Genomic DNA, 19,036 nt, shown 5'->3' with positions numbered 1-19,036 from the left:
GAATAAACTTAGCCAAGGAGTTGAAAGACCTATATGCTGAAAACGATAAGACACTGATGAAGGAAATTGAAGATGATTCAAATAAATTGAAAGATATCCATGCTTTTAGATTGGAAGAATTAATACTGTTAAAATGTCCATACTACCCAAAGCAATCTACAGATTTAATGTAATCCATATCAAAATGCCCATAACATTTTCATAGAACTAGAACAAATAGTCCTGAAATTTATATGGAACCACAAAAGGCCCAGAATCGCCAAAGCAGTCCTGAGGAAAAAGAACAAAGCTGGAGGCATAACCCTTCCAGACTTCAGACTATACTACAAAGCTACAGTAACCAAAACAGTGGGTATTGGCACAAAAACAGGCATTATAGATCAATGGAACAGAATAGAGAGCCCAAAAATAAATCCACATGCTTATGGTCAAGGAATCTATGACAAAGGAGGCAAGAATATACAACGGAAAAAAGATAAACTCCACCTCTTCAACAAATGGTGTTGGGAAAACTGGACAGCTATGTAAATCAATGAAATTAGAACATTCTCTTACACTGTGTGCAAGAATAAACTAAAAACTGTTTTAAAGACCTAAATATAAGACGTGACACCATAAATCTCCTAGAAGAGAACATAGACAAGACATTCTCTGACATAAATTGTTACAGTGTTTTCTTAGATCACTCTCCCAAGGCAAAAGAAATAAAAGGAAAGATAAACAAATGGGGCCTAATCAAACTTAAAAGCTTTTGCACAGCGAAGGAAACCATCAACAAAATGAAAAGACAACCTAAGAACAGGAGAAAATATTTGCAAATGATGTGACCAACAAGGGGTTAATACCCAAAATATACAAACAGCTCATACAACTCAATATTGTAAAAACAAACAGCTCAATCAAAAAAATGGACAGAAGACTTGAATAGATATTTTTCCAAAGAAGACATACAGATGGCCAACAGGCACATGAAAAGATGCTCAACATCGCTAATTGTTAGAGAAATGCAAATCAAAACCACAAATGAGTTATTACTTCACACCGGTCACTATGACTCAGTTCTTAAGATGGCACAAACTCAAAACTGGACCAACAAGCAAGTTTGATACAGAACATCACCCATTTCTTTCATTTGAGAGCACCATGGTTCCTTTGTCCAGGAAGGAGACTACATCAACAGGTGTCCTGACCTTTGTAGCACAAAAAGTGTAGCGAAGGGAGCCTGGAAAGTCACAACTAAAGGGTAATGTATATATTTTTACCCTTTGAAATAACTGTCACAGTTCTTAGTTTTCAAATCCCCCTTACAGCACTGCCCCCAATCTCTATACAAATGTGTTATTTTATTGAATGGAATAAGTATACCTGTGTTCTGAGAGAAGAATTATTCTCGGGACTGCAAAATTGTGCCCCTTGGGTATAAGCTAAAGATTGCATGTATCCTGTTATGCTGTGATCTTTCCTCTTCCTTACTCTTTTTATTGGGCACAGTTTTTCTGAACATCAGCTTTTTGGTTTATCTTTCAGCATCTTTACTGTATATTACTGTATGGGTCTGTAATAGGAAAAATCATTCTTGGATAATGGGATAAAATACAGATAGACCCTAGATAAGATCAAGTGGATTTTTTTACCTTCTTATTCACCCTTTATAACCAGTGCTAATAGGCTCCCAGGTTTAAAAATTATGGTTTATTTTCTCTTTATTCATGGAGTTTAGTTCCTGCTATATATGTACTAAATATGTGTAATGATGTGTCTATGACACATGCAAACATTCCTACATGTGCACAAGCTTATTTGTTGCAGCATTATTTGTAATAGTAAATGATCCAAAACAAAATAAATGTTCATCAATAGGTTATTGGCTAAATAAGTTAATGTATATCTATGTAATGGAACACTGCAGCTTTCGGAAGAGTAAAGACATTCTCTAGGTCTTTGCTATAGATTAAGTATAAAATATGTTGATAGTGAAAATAGAATGGTGCAGAACTGTGCATACATAACATAAAATATACTAGATACATGGAAATATATTTGCATTTTTTTTTCAAAAAATTTTTTTTATTAGGTGAAATACACTTGTGATTTACCAAGTTACGTTTTTAAGTGTACAGTTCAATGGCGTTAAATATATTCATATGCAGTCATCACCACCACGCATCTCCATAACTTTCTTCATCTTTTAAAACTGAAACTGTACACGCATTAAACAGTAACTACTCATTCTCCACTCCCCGCAGCCCCTGGCAATCACCGTTCTAGTTTCTGTCTCTTGTGATTTTGACTAAGTACTTCATGTAAGTGGAATCATACAGTATTTGTCTTTTTTGTGACTAGCTTATTTCACGTAGCATAATGTTCTCGAGATCCGTTCACATTGCGGCATTTGTCAGAATTTCCTTCCTTTTTAAGGCTAAATGATATTCCATTGTATCTATATTCCACATTTGCTTATCCATTCATCCACCGATGGACACTTGGGTTGCTACCAAGTTTTAGCTATTGTGAACAGTGTTGCTGTGAATAAGGGTGTACAAATATCTTTGAGATCCTGCTTTCAATTCTTTTGGGTACATATCTAGATGTGTTATTGGTGGTCATATGATTAATTCCATTTTTAATTTTTGAGGAACTGCCATACTGTTTTATACAACAGCTGTACCATTTTACATTCCTATCAACAGTGCATAAGAGTTCCAGTTTCTCCACAACCTTGCCTAGACTTTCCTCTTTCTTTTTGATAGTAGTCATCCTAATAAGTGTGAGATGGCATCTCGTAGTTTTGATTTGCATTTCTCCTAATTATTAGTGATGTTTAGCATCTTTTCACATGCTTATTGGCCATTTGCATATCTTCTTTGTAGAAATGTCTATTCAAGTCCTTTGCCCATTTTTTAAAAAAAGTTTATTTATTTTTGACTGTGTTGGGTCTTCGTTGCTGTGTGCGGGCTTTCTCTAGTTGCGGTGAGTGGAGGCTACTCTCTGTTGTGGTGTGTGGGCTTCTCACTGCGGTGGTTTCTCTTGTTGCAGAGCATGGGCTCTAGGCACACGGGCTTCAGTAGTTGCAGCGCGTGAGCTCTAGGGTGCATGAGATTCAGTAGTTGTGGCGCATGGTCTCAGTAGTTGTGGCGCACAGGCTTAGTTGCCCCGCGGCATGGGGGATCTTCCTGGGCCAGGGATCGAACCTGTGTCCCCTGTGTTGGCAGGCAGATTCTTAACCACTACACCACCAGGGAAGTCCTCTTTGCCCATTTTTGAATTGGGTTGTTTTGTTGTTGTGTTTTAGTTCTCTGTATATTCTGGATATTAATATCTTATCAGATGTATGATTTACAAATATTTTCTCTCATTCTGTGGGTTGCATTTTTACTCTTTCCCCATTGAATGGTCTTGGTACCCTTGTCAAAAATTATTTAATCATATATGTGAGGGTTTATTTCTGGGCTCTGTATTCTGTTCCATTGGTCTGTGTATCTTTATGCCAGCACCACACTGTTTTGATTACTCTAGCTTTGTAGTAAGATTTGGAATCAGGAAGTGTGAGTCCTCTAACGTTGTTCTTTTTTCAAGATTATTTTGGGTATTTGGAGTCCTTTGAGATTCCCTATGAATTACAGAATTGATTTTTCTGTTTCTGCAGAAATGGTCATAGGCATTTTGATAGAGACTGCATTGAATCTGTAGAAGATCACTTTAGGTAGTATTAACATCTTAATGATATTAAGTCTTCCAACCCATGAACATGGGATGGGTTTCTCTTTTTTTTTTTTTTTTTTTTTAAATTTTTATTTATTTATTTATTTTTAATTTATGGCTATGTTGGGTCTTCGTTTCTGTGCGAGGGCCTTCACCAGTTGTGGCAAGTGGGGGCCACTCTTCATCGCTGTGCGTGGGCCTCTCACTATCGCGGCCTCTCCTGTTGCAGAGCACAGGCTCCAGACACGCAGGCTCAGTAATTGTGGCTCACGGGCCCAGCCGCTCCGCGGCATGTGGGATCCTCCCAGACCAGGGCTCGAACCCGTGTTCCCTGCATTAGCAGGCAGACTCTCAACCACTGCGCCACCAGGGAAGCCCATGGGTTTCTCTTTATCTATGTCTTCTTTAATTTCTTTCATGTGTATTTTTAAAATATGTTTAAATGTCTCTGGAATGACATATAGGAATGAATAATTTTGGTTGAAAGAACCAATCTTCTTTCGTAAGACTTGAGGGTAAGAGTGGGCAAGTTTTCATTGTGTAACGTTAATCACCTTTTGAATTTTTAGCCATGGGAATGCATTACTCAATAAAGAAAAATAACATTCCCCCCTCCCCTCTTCATATGCACACACAAGTGCTCATGCACATACCTGCCATAGGGAAGACACCTATTTTTCCAAAGAGTGAGCACAGAAACAAGACTTGTTAGGAGGAGCCAGGATCTATCAGCTAAAAAGGATGAATGCATGAAATAATTATATTTTCAAGCAATTTTAAATTGGTCAGTATGGCAAGATAGTAGCCTATAAATAGGGATCTGGTGTGGTAGAGGACTGAACAGGTAATAATTGATAGCATTACTTGCTGTGCTGAGGACTTTGGACTTTAACTTGATGGTTATGAGAATCATTGGAGATTAGAGATCAAATAAAGAAGAAAATAAGTGTTGGAGTAAATTTGTAATATAAGGATTACTGTGGTTATAGTATTAGAATGGCATTGTCTAACAAATGTGATTTGAGCTACATCTGTAATTTAATATTTTCTAGTAAGTTATAAGAAGTGGGTGAAATTAACTTTAATAATATAATTTATTTAAGCTAGTATACCTAAAATATTATAATTTCATCATGTAATCAATATATGAATGAGATATTTTATATGCTGTTTTTCATACTAAATCTTCACAACCTTGTGGATAGTCAAAACATTGCTCATCTAAGTTTTGAGTAGCCATATTTCAAGTGCTCAGTTAGCTTTGTGAGGCTAGAGACCATGATATTGGGTAATGCAAGTATGGAGATTTTAATCAGGAGACAAATTCTCACCAGTAATTCAAACAGAAAAATTTACTGTGAAGAATTACTATTTATTGAAAAGTCTTTAATCATTTATCGCTCAGGAATTGCAAATTAATACAACAAGGAGATATCACTATATGCCTGTTAGAGTGGCTGAAATCTAAAAACCTGACAGTACCAATTTCCTGGCAAGAATGCAAAGCAGCAGAAGCTCTCATTCATTGCTGGTCAGAATGCAAAATGGTATTGCCACTTTGGAAGACAGTTTGGCAGGTTTGTACAAAGCTAAACATAGTTTTACCATATGATCCAGTAATCCTAGGTGTTTACACAACTGATTTAGAAGTGTTGTCCACACAAAACCCTGCATGTGAATGCCTATGCAGCTTTATTCCTAACTGCCAAAAATGGTGGCCAAGATGTCTATCGTTAGGTAAATGGATGACAAAACATGGTACATCCATACAGTGGAATATTGTTTAGAGATGAACAGAAATGAGCTATTCAACCACTAAAAGACATGGATCCATCTTAAATGCATTTTGTTAAAATGAAAGATACCAGTATGAAAACGCTATATGCTGTGCGATTCCAATTATATGACTCTCTGTAAAAGACAAAACTGTAGTGGTGATTAAAAAAAAAATTTGGTGTTTGACAAGGCCAAGTGAGAGGGTTGAACGGATGTGAAGCACAGGCATTTTTTAAGGTAGTGAAACTTTTCTCTGTGATACCACAGTTGTGCATACATGACAGTATGCGTTTGTCAAAGCCCACCAAACTTTTCAGAAGAAGAGTGAATTTTATTAATACAGATGTTTAAAAAATCATTTATAAGGTAGGGGGAATACCAGGATGGAATGTAGAGTGTAACAGCATAATCTCTTTTGCAGTGAAGGGAGGAGGGAGAGAGTTGCTGACTTAGGTAACTTTGGAAATGAGTCTGTAAGACTAAAGTCAGAGAAATTGTACACAGTGTATATAAGAACTGCAGTCTAGTTCATAAAGTTGTTTTCCATGGGGTAGGGCTTAAAATATTGCCCTACGTGTATACTGAGGATAGCCAGATTTCTCATTGTTGGAGTGGGAGTTTGTCGATGAGCAAGGGGAAGAAGGATCCATGTGGTAATGGATTAGAGTTGGAGATACCAGTTCCAACTTATGTTTAGCTTAATATAGATAACAGATCATTGCATACAGAAACATTTATAGTTATGTGTATATATTTGGAACATACATTTCTTTGTTTTGTCTGCTTAAGGGTCTAGAAGCAAGGGCACTTAGTATCAAGGAGCCAAACCTAGTGCCCAGATCTTCATCTCTAGTAAAATTCTCTAATAAAAGGAACCAGGGCTCCTTGGAGTATTACCTGATTCTAAAACTGGAAAAGAGAATATACAGTATGAGCCTGGAGAATGATGTGCTGCCAGAAAGTAACCAAGTGCTAAAAAAATAAAAAACAAAACACACAGAATGATGGGAATATGTCAAATGGACACAGGAACCAACTGAAAGATATCTTAATGGCCAAAGCTGAAGCAAGTTGAACAACAAAATAAAATAGTATTGAATTATAATCCAAAAATATAAAATCAATGTCGATGAGTCTACATTAGTACAAATGATTGAGTGAATGGGTGAGAATAGACAGATCTCTCATACTGAAGAATTTCAAATGGTATGCGTAAATGCTCTACCTTCAAGGAGGTGGATCAAGGAGGTGGAGCATAACTCCCCACCCCTTAAATGTGGGATGCACATAGTGACTTTCTTCCAAAGTATGGAAAGGAGAGGAAAAGTAACTTTACAGTGGAGAAACCTGGCAAATACCACCTCAGCCAACTGATTAACAGGTCAACATTAAGAGTGATAAATCATATTGTTAGTATATACCCTTGATATGAGGTGACAAAAATGATACTTCGTCTCTCACGTCTTCCTCTCCAAACCCATAATCCCAGTCTACTCATTAGAAAAACATCAGACAAACCCCAGTTGAAGAACATTATATAAAATATCAGTACAGTACAAAATCCCTGTACAAAATTCTTCAAAATTGTCAAGGTCACCAAAACCCAGGAAAGTATAAAAACTGTTGGAGCCAAGAGGAGCTTAAGGAGACATGACGTGAGTATGTCTAGGTGCCCTGGATGTTCTCCTAGAACAGAAGAGGTCATTAGACAAAAACTAAGCAAATCTGAATTAAGTATGGAGTTTTGTTAATGTATCAATTTTGGTTCATTAATTATAACAAATGTACCATACAAATAGTAAGGTGTTAATAATAGGTGTAATTAGACGTGATATATGTGGGAATTCCTTGTACTATCTTCACATTTTTTTTGTAAATCTAACACTGTTCTAAAAATAATTTATTTAAAAATAAGCAGTAAATTCATTATATATTAATCCACACACACAAATGGTTGTCAGGCTGTTAACTATTAAGAGGAGTGAAAGAGTACTGTGAAGAATACAGGAATAGAGAATGAAGGGAGCAGGTCCTGTGAGCAGGGAGAAAAGCCCCTCCACGTTATGCTTTGTAGTGTTCCTCCAAGGCCCTCTAGTTATAAGCCTACCAGTGCAGCATATGACAAAAGAGAAATGTTTACAGAGTGGGGCAAATTAGAATACATTTGGAGATGAGGAACAGTAAATTGATAACTGAAGCAGGCTATTATGAGAGTGAAGTAAACCACTCAAGAGAGACTATAAAGATTGAGAAGATGCTCAGGAGAGACCTAAGGTAACACTGACAGGTAAGGAGTATAAGGAGGGAAAAGATATCTGAAAGACAAGGGGGATAACATGGCCTGTTGAGAGAGTTTCAAAAAATGTCTGTTGGGCTTCCCTGGTGGCGCAGTGGTTGAGAATCTGCCTGCCAATGCAGGGGACACGGGTTCGAGCCCTGGTCTGGGAAGATCCCACATGCCGCGGAGCAACTAGGCCCGTGAGCCACAATTACTGAGCCTGCGCGTCTGGAGCCTGTGCTCCGCAACAAGAGATGCCGCGATAATGAGAGGCCCGCGCACCGCGATGAAGAGTGGCCCCCACTTGCCACAACTAGAGAAAGCCCTCACATAGAAACGAAGACCCAACACAGCCATAAACAAACAAACAAACAAACAAACAAACCCCCCAAAAAAAGTTTAAAAAAAAAAGTCTATTACGTTTAGCAACATTACTTTTACTGGTGGGCTTGGTGAAGCAGCAACCCTGATGAGTTTATATATGAATGAAATTTATGGGAATAATAACAGTGACTGCAAGCAATTCTATCTTGACTCTAAAGGTGAGACACAGATAAGGTAATAACTAGTGTTGACTTTTTTTAAAAAATTGGGGGCGTGGGATGGGTTGTTAATTGAAGAATGTAAACTCTGTCAAGGCAGAAATGTTTGCTGTATTTCTAGTATCTAGAATGGTTCCAAATATGTTCAATATATATTTGTTGTATGACTGGATAAGAAATATTTGAGCACTTAAGTCGAGGGAGAAGTTGAATATGCAGCTTTTTCCAAGTAATGTTTTATTGAACAAGGTTTCTGAGGAAATAGAATATTGAGGAAGTTAGGAAGAAGAAAATGTCAAGAAGGGGGCATGGTTGGGGCATGGTTAAAATGTTCAGCATTGGCATTATTGTACAAAATATTAAATCTTTTTCTTTTAACTTTATTTTCATGCCATGTATAAATTAACTTGTACTTTGCTGTTTGTACTTTGTTTTTATCAATGAAAACATTGTAAAGCTTCCTTTGGGATTATGTCTCTTATCTATAACAGTGCTAACTTCCCTTTCACAGGATCAGACATAATTTGAGATCATTCTGCATAAAGCAAAGTATGCTTGCATTTAATTTAAATTTTCCTCATCTTTTTATTCAGTCTACAAATAAGAAACCTCGAAAATCTCCAGGAGAGAAGAGTAGAATTGAAGCTGGAGTTAGAGGAACAGGCCGTGGAAGAGCTAATGGGCATCCTCAACAGAATGGTGAAGGGGAGCCTGTCACATTATTTGAAGTGGTGAAACTGGGGAAAAGTGCAATGCAGGTAAATTTTAAGTGTTTTTATCTTATTAATAAAGAAATACAGTCAATAACGTGGAACCTATTCGTGTATATATTGATATTTTATATACTCTTGTTGATTGTGTAATCAAGAAGTTTATTAACTTAAAGGTTTTTCTTTGCTTGTTTTGTAAAAAGTGTCAGGAAAGGCATTTTGTTTAATAGTGAGTTTAAGATTACAAACTTTAGATTACATTGTGCTGAATAAAGTAACTTGCATGTAACAGGAGCTGCCTAAGAATTTTTATTACCTTAATAATATGTATTTTTTTTAAATTTTGAGTTAATATAAGTAACATATGTGTATTGAAGAATATTTGAAAGAAGAAAAGGTATAAAAAACATTCCTAAGAGTGAATTAGGAATAACCACAGTTAATATTTTATGGTTATTTGTGTGTGTGTGTGTGTGTGTGTGTGCGTGTGTGTGTGTGAGTGAGAGAGAGAGAGAGAGAGAGAGAGAGAGAGAGATCTGTTACAACCTTCTTACTCTCTTTTCTCTCTCCTCATTGACTCAACAAATATCATTAAATAGTTTAGAAGAGCATATCTTCATTGGCTTCTTACTAATTCATTACAAGGATAAACCATGATTATGTGTGTCTTTACATTTTTTTCCACTATTTTAAAACTTATCATTTGTATTTACTTCCCCACATCTTTTTTTCATTTTAAAGTACCAGAGGTAAAATTATTTCATTAAAGAATATTTCTTAACTGTGTGGTAATAAATACCATTTTACTCTCCAAAAAGTTGTACTAGTTTATCTTTCACCAGAAGTGTAGCTAGCAATTGGATATTTTATATTTAAGAATTATTTGACAACATAGGCAAAGATGGTAATTCATTATTTTAATTTGCATTTTTTTGATTACTAATGATTATATGTTAAATCTTTTAATTTGATACCTGCTCATTTTTGATGCTTCATTTTCAATTTAAGTTTTAAATTTAGGTAATTGATGAAACAGATTTATTTTTAGAACTAAAAGCAGGCAAGTTTTCATTAGTATACCTTCTATTTTTTAACCTGTATTTATTTCCCTTTGAATTCCTTAAGGGAGTTTAGTGTTCACTGCTTTTTATGTATGTTACCAGATTGATGTGTTCAAGAATCCTGGAATTTGTATGGGAAGGGAGGGAGGTGGAGTGGTGGGATGATGCTAAGTAGTAAAAGAAATACTGAATTCCCAGTTACCCAAAGCAATGGACAACTTTAGATTACATAAGTATAATTTTAAAATATATTAAGTGACTTTTAGCCCTTAAGCTTGACAGTTTCTTTATTATACTGTAATAGAAAAATTGTTAACAAGCTACAGAAATACTATTTTTGAGATGTGTTTATTGCCTCCCACCCTTACATGGAAACACAAGCAGAAAGATGAAGGAAATTAAATTTAAAAATTGCATTTCAGTATTCTGCTTTTCTTTTTTCATGCAAAACTTTATTTTTCCAACTTTTACTTAATAGGAACAAAATCTTCAATATTTAATATGAACAAAATCTAGTCATCTGTATTTGATACACACTAGTGAGTAGTGTACATTTTTTCTTTTTTGCCCAGTATCTTCTGTATTCTTCATTCACATTACTCTTCCCTGTTGCTGTTTCCATACTTTACTCTCTGCTTAAATTCTTTTGGATTCATGTTTTATGAAAGGTAAAGATTAGTAGTCAGAGCCTACTGCTACTTGCATAATTTGGTTTTAAGCCACTTTTTCAACTTTTTCTCACTATTCTTCTATTGAAGTTGACTCTAAGCATTTTCTACTTTGCTGTAATTTTTTATTATTCTTTTATGTTTTTCTTTCCTAGCTATATTCAAATTAATCTGCAAACTTCTGTAATTTTTTTTTACTCAGCGTTCTATTGTGGGCATTTTTTCCCATGAATTAACCTTATAAATTTTAATAATTATATATCATTCCCTAACGTGGCTGGGCTGTGATTTATTTAACCAGTTTTCATTTGGGCTGCTTTACTGTTAAGGAAGAATAAGTATATTTAAGATAACTATTTAAGGGTAGTTCTATTAAAAATAGTACTTCTTTGAATATCCTTATATATCCCTCTGAAATGTGCACGTGGGAATCCTTTGTAACATAAATTCCTGAAAGTGGTTGCTGAGCAAAAGGAATGCATGTTTAAAAAACTCTGATGCAGGTCTTTTATTGAAGCTGGCACACTAATTTAAGTGTTTATTACCCCTTCACTTTAAAACATAAAGTAATGAAAGATAAAATATTAAAAAGAGGGTAGACATTAATGAGTTTAGAAACTAAATGTTTCTATGGTTTATATAAAAGAAAAACTACCTGGTGATCAGGATTGGGCTTAAGGTAGCAGAAGCAGGCACTTGTAGCCAAGAGTTTGGCTCTTGTGTGTTAAAAAGATGAAAGATGCTTCATGAAGGGTAGAGGAATAGAGTTAGGCTTAAAATACATGAAGCCAGGGCCTAACACGAGACTCCATACTTGTAAAGGAGACTGAAGAAAGCCACTGAGAACTAACTGCTGCATAGGCTAAGGCTTATGTTTAGGGGGATTGTATATCTCAGGTTACCCTTGAGACTCCTGTTTATGCTTAGCATCCATTTAGTTATTAGTAGAGACTCCTTTAATACTCAAGAGGGTCCTAGTTTGGATAATAACTTATACTAAAACCCCACTTTTAGGAAATCATGGGCTGAAGGAAGGGAGAGGACAGACATAGTCCTTATAATCAGGTCCTGAATTAAAATGACTACTTTCTTGGTTGGAGACTGGGTCTGTAAAAATCCCCTGTATCATCTTAGACCAGGAAGTTCTTTCTAAGCCCACTATATGATCTAGTTGTGCAGTGGAGTGAGTAGAATGAGCAGAGATAATCACAAAAACATTGGCTAGGGAGGGATGAATAATAAAAGAAATAAGTATATTTAAGATTCTAGAGAGATGAAAGAAGAAATTCTAATACCAGAAAGGAAATAAACTTAGTAAATTGGTTTTACTGAAGATAAAAAGCTACATTAGATGCCATCAAAGGGAGAATTGAGGAATTGGCATTCATTAGGCATTCATTTAGAATGTAGCCCAGAGAAATAAAAAAGTAAATATGAAAGAGCAGTTGAGTGACTTTGATGTGGATTGAAAGGGTTCCAAAATATGCAGGTGAAGAATTCTGAGGGAATAAAAGAGACATAGTTTTTGAAGAGGTACTTTTGTGGAAATTTACAGTCACATTTCCTCGGATCTAGAGTTTGTTCTCAGGAGTCAACAAGATAAGTGAAAATCATTACACAGCTAGTAATAGTACAGGCATTCCTTGTGTTTTTTTGTTTTTTGTTTTTTCCTGCGCTTCACAGATACTGCATTTTTTACAAATTGAAGGTTTGTGGCAACCCTTCGACAAACAAGTCTATCAGCACCATTTTTCCAACAGCATTATTTTTTAATTAAGGTATGTACAGTGTTTTTTTAGGCATAATGTTATTGCACACTTAATAGACTATAGTATAGTGTAAACATAACTTTTATATGCACTGAGAAACCAAAAATTCATGTGACTCTCTGTATTGCGATGTTTGCTCTATTGCAGTGGTCTGAAACCAGACCTGCAGTACGTCTAAGGTATGCCTGTATAGTATAACTAAAATATTGAGGATTGAAAGAAAGTCTTGAAATATTTCATTAAAGAATGCTTGACCCCTTTCTCTGACTACAATGCAATAAGGTTGAAATACACAAAATAAATTCCCCTTCTACATTACATTATACTCAAAAGTCTGGAAAGTCACTTTTAAATAATTCATGTGGTAAAGAGGAAATAAACAGAGTTGAAATGTGAATGTTAGTGAAAGTAATGTTAGTGAAAAATTGAGGCCAGCTAAAGCACTACTTGAATAAATATACAGTCTTAAATGTATTACTATTAGCAAAAGTAGTACAAACTTAGAGAAAGAAAAATAGGAAAACTAAAATAATTAGGAAGAAAGGAATAATAAAAGTAGAAATGGAAATTAAATAGAAAAAGAAATGGTAGAAAAGGTCAACTAATTCAAAATATTGGCAGTTTCAGTTCAGTGCATTTTTAAGACTTAGAGGTTTTATCTTAGGAATGCAAGAGTGGCTTAATGTTAGAAAATATTTTACTGTTATATAGCAGATAATCCTGGGGGGAAATTGATATAGAATGTTTAGAAAAATCATTTGATAAAATATAGCTGATATTCATAATGAACAATAACTCTTCATGAATAAACGAACAAGAGGGAAATTCCTTAGCTTGGTAAAGTTATCACACAAAAACCTTATAGCTGACATCACGGCACTTTTTTATTTTTTTATTTTTTATTTTTGGCTGCATTGGGTCTTCGTTGCCACGTGTGGGGTTTCTCTAGTTGCGGCAAGCGGGGCCTACTCTTCGTTGCAGTGCGCGGGCTCCTCATTGTGGTGGCTTCTCTTTGTTGTGGAGCACGGGCTCTAGGCACATGAGCTTCAGTAGTTGTGGCACCCGGGCTCCATAGTTGTGGCTCACTGGCTCTAGAGCGCAGGCTCAGTAGTTGTGGTGCACAGGCTTAGTTGCTCCGCGGCATGTGGGATCCTCCCAGACCGTCCCCTGCATTGGCAGGCGGATTCTTAACCACTACGCCACCAGGGAAGTCCCTCACATCACGGCATTTTAAAAAGGGAAATTTAGATGAATTCCCAGGAATAAGCACTAGAGTATAACAATTGAAAAGGAAAATACAAAATTTTCCGTATTTGCAGAATATACAATTGTCTATGTAGGAATTTCAACATAAACTAGAGTATTAGAACTAATGAGTGATCAGCAAAACTCCTAGAGAGAAAATTAACACTAAAAAAAAAAAAAAACATCATTCTGAACATGTTAGAGGAAACAATAGCCCATGTAAGAAAATAGTAAGGAAAAATGAATAAAATTTTGAGTGGAATAGAATAAAATTCTGTTTCATACTCTTCATATTGAGTGACATAAAAATGTCTGGAAGATAGTGAGAGTCAGTAAGGATGTAGAGTAACAACTAGTGGGAGTACAAATCTGTGTAACCCCTTTGGAGAAAAATTTGACAGTATTAAGAAAAGTTGAACGACCTATTCATTTTTCATTCATTTAGCAAATATTTAATGAGTGCCTACACTGTGGGCAACACCTTTTTCTCTTTTTTATGTCTTTCTTTTTTTAACTGAGGTACTTTGAAGAAAGGGAATTCAATTCCTAGATGTAACCTTTAGAGAAATTTTTGTGTATTTTTATAAATGAGGCAAATACAGGAATTTTTATTGCTACTTTGTAAAAGCAAAAAGAAAAAAAAGGAAGTAAAAAAAGTCTATGAACAGGACAATTGATAAATAAAATGTGGTATATTCAAACACTTCAAATGAGTTAGCTAGAGCTCTAGGTACCATTATAGATAAATTTCAGAAATGCATTTTAAGGGACAAAGCAAGCTACAGAATGATACATAATATATTGTACTGCTTATATAAACACATATCTAAGTTTATTTAACATCAAGTTTATGTTATTGGTTACTTACTGAGGAGATAGGAGAAGGAGAATGGGATCAGATGGGTGTATGTGGGGTACTACAGCAGTTACTGAAAAAAGAAGCAGAAAGAAACAAATATGGCTGTAAAGTATTAAATGTTGTTGAAGCTGGATACCTTCTTGTCTATCTTGTTTATTTTATTATTTGAAATAAAAATGGATAGCATTTCTGAAATGCCCCCCAAAAGGAGGGCTTATAATGTCCATATATTTGGAAAATGACTGTATCCCTTCCCCTTTGGAGAGGTATGAAATGTGAAGGCTTTGATAAGATTTGTGTTAAAGAACCTGGCTTCTTTTATTTATCCAGCATTCCAGAAACCTTTGATTCCTACAACTATTTATGGCCATTTTCTCTTTTAAGTCTTTTCTCCTTATCAGAATTGTGAAGAATCAGTTTTACTAGCTTAATAGATACTTGTTACACACCTCCTGTAATCAGATGCTGTGCTAGATAGTTTCTGAATGTACAGAAAAACTACCACAGTTTGGCCCTCATGGGAAACAGGTGTTACAGAATACTTTAATAAAACAGATATACTGAGTGGGTTGAAAACTCTGAAAATTCACTTGGGCACGTCTAGAGGACAGGGTTTTGGAAGGTTTGCCTGTATAGCTAAAACTTGACCTGAGACTTGAAAGATGAGTAGGAGTTAGCTAGGCAGTAGCAGAGGGCACTTCTTATAGCAGAAATAGGGCATGCAAAACTGAAATCTTTACCCCTACAAAGAGGGCATAGATGGCAAGTAAAAATAGAGCTGAGAGAAGCTAGATTCTGAACATTGAATGTTTTGACTTTTTGTGAAATTGATGGCATTTTAGAAAGAAAATAACATCATATTTAGCATTTTAGAAATACCTTTCTGGAAGCAATACAGGTGATGATTTGGGGTGTGTAGGGCTGGAAGAAAGACCAATTAGGAGGCTTTTTTTTTCCCCTCCCCCTCCAGTGATCCAATTGGGAAGTAATGAGAGTTTGCATTTATAGTGTCAGTGAGGGTGAAAAGGAAGAGGAAGTGACCGATTCTATAAATATTAAGGCTGTAGGATGCTTCTGAAGGATGAGAAAGAGGACAGAATCTAAGGTAATTCCTAGTTGTTTGACTTGGGGATATTCACTGAAAGGAAATTTTTAAGAGTATAGGTGTTAGTAGATGGGTATGGGAATAGTTTGGTTTGGACATTTTGACTTTTAGGTGCATGACACTGACTATATGTTGAATTTTGGAACATTCAAGCTATTAATCTGGTGTTTGTTGCTTTAGTAGTTATGAGTTAGCATTTAAGTGAATTTCTGTAATCCATTGGCATTTGCATTTTGTACCTCCAGACTTCAACTAAAAATGTTGGACTACAGTTCCTTCATTCAACAAAAATTCATTGAGAGCTCTTGTTTCAGGCATTGGGTTAGGTACAAGAGATACAATATGAACTAAACTTGCCTGACCCTTCCCTTCATAGACTTTCTAATCATAGAAGGGAAAGGAAATTCTCCATACTAATCAAATGATCTGTTAATATACTATTACAAACTGTTGATTAATGCTAAGAAAACTCCATTTGGTCTTAATGTACTGATAATAATAACTTATGTGAATGAGGAATTGGATTCAGCCTATAAATGAAGTATACTTAATAGCATAGTTTGGTCTCCTGTTTGCTTTTTTTTTTTTTTTTTTAATTTTTTATTTATTTATTTATTTATTTGTGGCTGTGTTGGGTCTTCGTTTCTGTGTGAGGGCTTTCTCTAGTTGCGGCGAGCGGGGGCCACTCTTCATCGCGGTGCGCGGGCCTCTCACTATCGCGGCCTCTCTTGTTGCGGAGTACAGGCTCCAGACGCGCAGGCTCAGTAGTTGTGGCTCACGGGCCTAGTTGCTCTGCGGCATGTGGGATCTTCCCAGACCGGGGCACGAACCCGTGTCCCCTGCATTGGCAGGCAGACTCTCAACCACCGCGCCACCAGGGAAGCCCTCCTGTTTGCTTTTGACAGGTGACTATGTGGGTAAAACTGATTTTGTCCATTGAAGTTATGATTGGGAAAGACATAGGTATCTTAGCGGGATAGTCTGTGATTAGTCATTCTCTCTCTTTTAGGGAGGAAACTTTGTTCTGATGTTAAAGAAAAGTATGAACTTTTATAGGACATTCATTTCTTCTAGTTCCCAACTTACAAATGGGTTAGATGCCAAATCTCAAGGTATCAAATGCAGAGGAGTTCTCCCCTAAGATTTGTGTAGGTGAATTTTAATTACTCTATGTCGACACCAAGGAAAGTGAAAAAGCACCGGTGAGTTTATTAAAATCTCACCTGTTAACTTGTGTTTGAACTGACAGTTTATTTAGTGACTGTATGAGAATTGAATGCTTTTCTGAGCTATTAATAGAATGGATAAATGTGTCTATAATACGTTTTGAATTTCTGAATGTTCATTGAAAAGCTTAAAAGTTTCAAGAAGTATTAAAATGGCTGAAGAATGTCTTAAGAAGTTTAATTATAGAAGAAATGGTACTGAAACGTTAGAGGGGAGAACAAATGTACTATTGACTGAAATGAAACTTTATAACAAAGATGGTCAAGAAATATTGAAGGAAGGAAATACTACAGTGAAGAGGAGTAAAACCTTATAGAACTAAGCAAATATAAGTACTTGAATAGAATCAATATATGAGTGTAATACAAGAAATATGTGCTTATAGCTGCAACCACTACAGTGCAGGATATTGGGTACGGGACTTAAAATCATGAAAAAAATATTAAAACATTCATTCAGATTTTTAACAACATCATAATAAAAAATTTAAATTTAACATAAAAACATTTAGATTAAGTTTAGCTGAAGGTAAATGTGGAAGACTGAAAATAACAGTAGTTTAAACAAGACAGTTTATTTCTCTCATACGTAAAAGATCTTAGATAGATGACCTTTTCCATGGCAGCAGGTAGACTGTCAAAGGATTGAAATTGTTAATACTTTAATACTTTAATAATCATTAAGGTATACATAATCATAACTTTAGCAACTGTACATTTTGATGTTTATCAGAAACGAATTTTACATAACAAAAAGGAAGAAGCTGCCAGGGCAGCACAATCGCAGTCTCTACCCCAGGCAGCAGACATTGGATTCTGTTTTAAGCCCTATGAATATCTTTCTATCCTATTTCTCATTCCTCTGTCTTGACCCTTGTGGGAAGTCTGGGCCTAATGTTCCTACTAATGATAACAGCCAGCCACATTGCACATCACATGTCCGATGAATAAGTTGATGTTTTAAGGGTGGGAGTGCTGCTGGTGCCAGGCATTGGGCTCTTGAGGCGAACTGCTTCATTTTAGACTTCTTAGTTCCTGCAGATAAAGCCATGCACGAATGGCCACAAAAGTGGTCAAAGTCTGGTGAAGCCTAGCAAGCATACCTTTGTGGATGTTGATTGCTTACAGAGCCCCGAATGTGATAGAAATGGTGTTTGAAGGCCCACCAGTGCAGCATAGATGCCATAATGCTGGTGGGTGAACCTCATGGGCATCCATCATGGCATCCATGATTTGGAAAAAGAAGACCTGAGTCTTCAACACAACACTCTTGTTGCAAAAGCATCACTGCCAGGATGCCTGTGCCTTTTAAACTCAGATTGGGAAGCTGAGCTGCAGTGCCTCTTTTGTGACTGCTGCTGGCTCCATTCCAGGTACATGCCAGCACTACAAGCAGCCCACCATCTATATTAAGCAGTAACAGAACACCTCTTAGAAGACCCTAGATGAGATGGACACTGGATGAGATGGACATTGCTAGCTCTACCTATATTGAGAGGAGGGTAGGGTTGAATTACTCTTCTGTGGCTGTAGCAGTCTCAGTATGCTCTTCTGTGGAAGTCTCCTGCTGGTAATCTCTACATGGATAAGAAATCCACCCCAACCCCCATGAAGCTTTGACAGCTAGCTCCAGTATTGTCATTGTGGAGGTCCTGGTGGCCATTGTTGTTGGCATTGCAATCCTGGTGATCACCATCAGGTTTCCACCTGATGGGGAAGTACAAGAAGGCAGGAATGAAGGACTGGGGGAATTGAATATACAACCCAGCATAGGTCTGTAGTGGGGAGGGTCAGAGGACAGTGTCCAGGACCACTTCAGCGTGAAACTTAATTCTTGACTCAAGACAGATACTTTCTCCACCACCATCCCCTTCTGCTCTCCCTCCTCCCTCCATCCTAACAATTCTTGTCCTAGGGCTACCTTTCTTACTGACTTTACCTCCCAACCTCTCTTGAAGAGCTGTTTCTATTATTATTCCTTCTTCCTCTTGGTCCATGGACAAGAAATCTCATTCTGTAAATGCAGACACAAGAATGTCATCTTTGATTATGTTTAAAATAAAAGGTCAAAATGACATCCTGGTATCATTTAAAA

At 36.3% G+C, this 19,036-nt stretch overlaps 1 protein-coding gene and 1 long non-coding RNA gene across 5 annotated transcripts in view; both read left to right on the top strand.

Moving 5' to 3' along the window:
• Window positions 1-19,036, top strand: part of STAG1 (STAG1 cohesin complex component) — a gene marked incomplete at its 3' end in the record, with an annotated part of 426,381 nt that overhangs the window by 136,835 nt on the left and 270,510 nt on the right. For all 4 annotated transcript variants that reach the window (XM_082459166.1, XM_082459164.1, XM_082459165.1 and 1 more), the window contains one exon: window positions 8,892-9,056. In XM_082459166.1, the coding sequence (XP_082315292.1) occupies window positions 8,892-9,056 (165 nt within the window). The remainder of the gene's footprint in view (window positions 1-8,891; window positions 9,057-19,036) is intronic.
• LOC309659454 lies at window positions 9,065-17,704 on the top strand. Its single transcript, XR_014262819.1, has 2 exons — window positions 9,065-16,278; window positions 16,599-17,704. It is a non-coding gene; the product is annotated as an uncharacterized lncRNA (long non-coding RNA).

This window comes from Balaenoptera physalus (genome assembly GCF_965194825.1).
Source record: "Balaenoptera physalus genome assembly, chromosome: 4".
In the NCBI taxonomy this organism is placed as follows: Eukaryota; Metazoa; Chordata; class Mammalia; order Artiodactyla; family Balaenopteridae; genus Balaenoptera; species Balaenoptera physalus.
The sequence above is the reverse complement of the archived record's forward strand: the minus strand, read 5'-3'. Positions and strand labels throughout refer to the sequence as shown.